This window comes from Galeopterus variegatus, unplaced genomic scaffold (assembly GCF_000696425.1).
Source record: "Galeopterus variegatus unplaced genomic scaffold, G_variegatus-3.0.2 Scaffold4541, whole genome shotgun sequence".
NCBI classification, from domain to species: domain Eukaryota; kingdom Metazoa; phylum Chordata; class Mammalia; order Dermoptera; family Cynocephalidae; genus Galeopterus; species Galeopterus variegatus.
In genome coordinates, this window is record NW_007730652.1 from 155,850 (window position 1) to 159,663 (window position 3,814).

General features: G+C 44.8%; 1 protein-coding gene across 1 annotated transcript; it reads right to left on the reverse strand.

Annotated features, from left to right (window-relative positions):
- Positions 1-1,337: 1,337 nt before the first annotated feature.
- LOC103603300 (thyroid adenoma-associated protein-like) lies at positions 1,338-3,092 on the reverse strand. Its single transcript, XM_008587787.1, has 2 exons — positions 2,871-3,092; positions 1,338-1,832 (listed from the first exon to the last, which is right to left on the reverse strand). The coding sequence occupies exons 1-2, from the start codon at positions 3,090-3,092 to the stop codon at positions 1,470-1,472; spliced, it is 585 nt and encodes a 194-aa protein (XP_008586009.1). The 3' UTR covers positions 1,338-1,469.
- Between the last annotated feature and the right edge of the window lie 722 nt (positions 3,093-3,814).

The following is a 3,814-nucleotide window of genomic DNA, read 5'->3' on the forward strand; positions in this document are numbered from 1 at the left end:
AACTTTGGATACTGAGTGAACTTCTCTCCTGCCTCTTCCTTCAGAGTCCTTTCTCTATACTGGGGCTGAATGGTTGCAAAGCCACCCAGGGAATTTCTTGTTCTCTTTAGTACAAAACTTTGCATACTGAGTGAACTTCTCTCCTGCCTCTTCCTTCAGAGTCCTTTCTCTATATTTCCAGTACAGCTGTGTTTTTAGTGTTAGGAGGCTTTCTCTCAGAGAGACAAATTACATTGGAAATTATCAGCTTTTCTGCAGTGGGAAGTAATCATATCAAACTCTCTTCTCTAACCTGCTCCTTTAGATCTTCAAACATCAGTAAAATAATTCTAAGTGACCACTCACCTGAGAAGTAATTAAAAATATTTACAGACCCTGAATGCTGGTACAAGTTTATATACTATGACTGAAATGGCTTTTTCAGATAACTAGGATCAAAAATGAATGCGAATGAGGCTACAACCCACTCAAGCTATGAGTTGCAAGATAACTGTGGCTAACACTTATTCTGAAGTTATAAATATAATTGTAAACTAACGAAAAAACAGGACCAGCAGCAAAATGTATGCAAGAGTGCCACCTGCTGGGTGTCTGAGGAAAAGGGCTGGGCTGGGATGGAAAAGCAGAAAGGGATAACTTCATTGGTATCTTAAATGAGAATCTTCCTATTACTGCCACCAAGCAAGTGATAGTAAAAGTGTAGACATCAAATAAATCATTTATTCTGGCTCTCCCCTTTCCCCAGGTTTCTTCTAACAAGCAAGAGAATATGCTTTTACTGGGTGGCAAAATTAGGTTTCCTAGCACTAGCATAAATTCTTTTTTAGAGGATAAGGGGAGCTCTCAATGCCTCTTTTAATTTAGGAAGGAATGTGTAAGTCACTGTGGGACTTTTACACATGCAGACAATGAAAACAAAATTATCTGTATGAGGTTGATCCTTAATTCTCCCAGGATCCAACATGTGGAACATATTTCTGCTTTACTAAAATGTAATAAAATTTATAAATCTGACCAAATGGGCTGTTTGCCAACTATCTAGCCCCTACATACAACCAGAAAAAGCAGGGGGGATCATGTGTATTAAAACCCAATTCTGTGTAGTCAATTCACGGAAAATGCAGAATGGCTATGGCTGGACATTAGGTCCTGGGGGACAAAAAGGGCTATTTCAGGCCTGCAGGTGGCCTGCACCTGGGAACAGAGTAAATATTCAACATGGTAGCCTCACTTCCTACAGTAGCTGCAATAAACTAGTCTACCTTGAGTGAGTAAACTGAAGAAAAATTCCTCTGCAAGAGTGACAGGAGATTAGACTCACAAAAACAGGAGAGATATGAAGGGGAAAATTTTTTTAAATTTATGTTCAACATGTTTCCTGCAGCTTTAGTGGAGGAATAATTCGCTCACCCCTGCCCCAGCCCCCCAAATCTTCTGTCTTCAACATGCTGTTTCTGTTCTTGGAATAGTTAACTGGTTTCTGCGAGAGAATCTGAAGCACTGAGAACTAGGGTGTCTTCTCCTTCTTTTCCTTCCAAAAAGGCTAGCAGCCTCAAACAAGCCAAAATCCTTTCCTCCTGGATGCGTAGTCTTGTGAACTCCACTGTCTTCAAAAACTCAGCGGCTGGTGGAAGCTCTCTGAAGAGGTGAGAAAGGAGGTGGCACTGCTTTGACACAGTCTTTTGAATGTGAGAGAGCCTCTCAGGGCTGGGGTGACGCCAGCCAGATTTGGAGAGGAGATGGAAGAGGTGCTTGCAGAGGTATTTCACGAAGATCAGAGTCTCAGCCCAAAAGTTGACTTCTGCTTTTTCAAACAGGTAGTCTTCTTCCACCTAAATCAAATGAAAAAGCCAAAAGTCAGTCTTACAGGGAATGTTGACAAGTCCCAGTCTAGACCAAGCACAGCCCTGCCAGATACAAACGAGGTGTGTCCCCTTCCCCACACAGAAGGCCCACTCTCGCCTGTCAACACCCACGTACACACACCACTTGCAGCCTTGAAGATCACCTTCTATTTTCACTCCTTGTACTTCTCCACCAGAGAGGAATTTTCCCACCAGACTTAACATGCCCTTTGATAAAGATGTGTTTGTTGCTCAAAGCCAAGATACTTTGGGGGGCCTGATGCTGAAAAGGGGTCCTACACCAGGGAGTGGGCCCTAAACCTTAAGGTGCATCTAAAAATCATAGAGAAGGGAGGAAGGAAAATCTCAGCAGCAAAGAGCAAAGATTACCAAACAAAAGACACTAGTTTCTGTGTATGAGACCAACTTTCTATAATGCTGGTGATTGTCAAGGTCATTTTATCACAGACACTATCATGTCTCCAAATTTCCCATAAACAGGATGCTTTTTGAACTCTTGGCCTGCTGGGGGTGCCAAGAAGTCCAGCTGAGTCAGACACTGGTGGCAATGAGTTTCAGTTCTCAGGATGCTTTTGCTGCTTGGCTTGGTCCTCAGTTTCCCTATGTGCCCTCCCTGGAGGGGGCTAATAGTTTTTCCAAGGAACAAGTTCCCTGGAAGGCCCCTAATTGTTGGGAAATGCTTTACCCTTAGACCTAACTGTGGGGAGCTAATAAGCATTCTCCATACTTTCCACACTGTGCAAGGAGCTTCTTTCAAAGTTCTCTCTCCTCCGACTGATCTGAAAGCTTGCCATTGGAACCCAAAAAGTCAGCATGACAGCATCCCCAGTGCCCACAGTGGCTCACAGCAGGCAACTTTCCTAATCAGTTCCTGTTCTGTATCTAAGCATCCAGAAGCACACTTTCAGCAGGCACATTAAGCCCAATTAGGCTTGTAAGTGCTACATCCTGTGGGTTTAGGACACTCCAACCCTGCCTCCCACTGCCCTAACACCCTGGGATTACCTGATGCATGGTCTCCACACTGACCACAAGGTCCTCACCCTCTCCCAACAGCCATCCCAGCAGGATGGGCAGTGCAGGGGCCAGCTGGTCCCACTGCTGGAGCAGGTCACACAGGACAGCCAGGGCCAGAGCTAGAGCAATGGAGGCATCCACCTGGCAGAAGGCAAATTCTGCAGAGGAAGGAGAGAGGTGAGCAATGAATGTAGTGCTCTCTAGGGACATGAAGGGCCTCAGGTAAAATCACTGTTACCAGCCAGGCAGGGAGGCTGGTGGGTTGGGCTCACTGAAGGCCATTAATCCCCTCTGAGTCCTGCTGTCTACCCAGCTAGAATGAGTCATAGGCCTGAACCCCACTGTCTCCAGTCAGTCTGTCCCCCTATCCCCATATGGATAGAAGTAGCCCCACCTGCAGGTCTAGACAGCATCTCCCCTCAACCCCTCAAATGGAACTGGAAGGATCAGGAAAGCTTCCCCACCCAGTGTCTCCCTGGCAGGCCTGCCACAAAGCCCAGATTCTACTGGCTTGCTCCTTCCTCAGAAAGCAAGTCCTTTTGAGTACATAACACATTGTTTCTAACATTTTAGAGCACAGTACACTTTTCCTTAAAGGGCCAGAGAGTAAATATTTTAGACTTTGAAGGCCTTATGGTCTCTGTCATAACTACTCAACTCTGTCGAAAGCAGCCATAGACAATATGTAAACAGATGTTTATGGCTGTGCTCCAATAAAACTTTATTTATAAACACTGAAATTTGAATTTTATGTGTCACAAAATATTATTCTTTTGATTTTTTTCTAACCACTTAAAACCATAACGATCATTTGTAGCTCATGGGCTGTATAAAAGCAGGTGGGGGCTGGATTTGGCTCCTGTTTTGCCCTTCTCGTGAATTCTGTTTTCACAGCCTCGTTTTCCTGGCTGCCTGTGGGGAAGTCACTGCTT

What these genes read in the sequence shown, in the direction of transcription:
- LOC103603300 (XM_008587787.1), bottom strand. Translation starts at nt 3,092, where the DNA reads ATGTCCCTAGAGAGCACTACATTCATTGCTCACCTCTCTCCTTCCTCT. An exon ending in GTGTGGAGACCATGCATCAG is followed by an intron (nt 1,833 to 2,870) that starts GTAATCCCAGGG and finishes CATTTGATTTAG; the next exon opens with GTGGAAGAAGACTACCTGTT.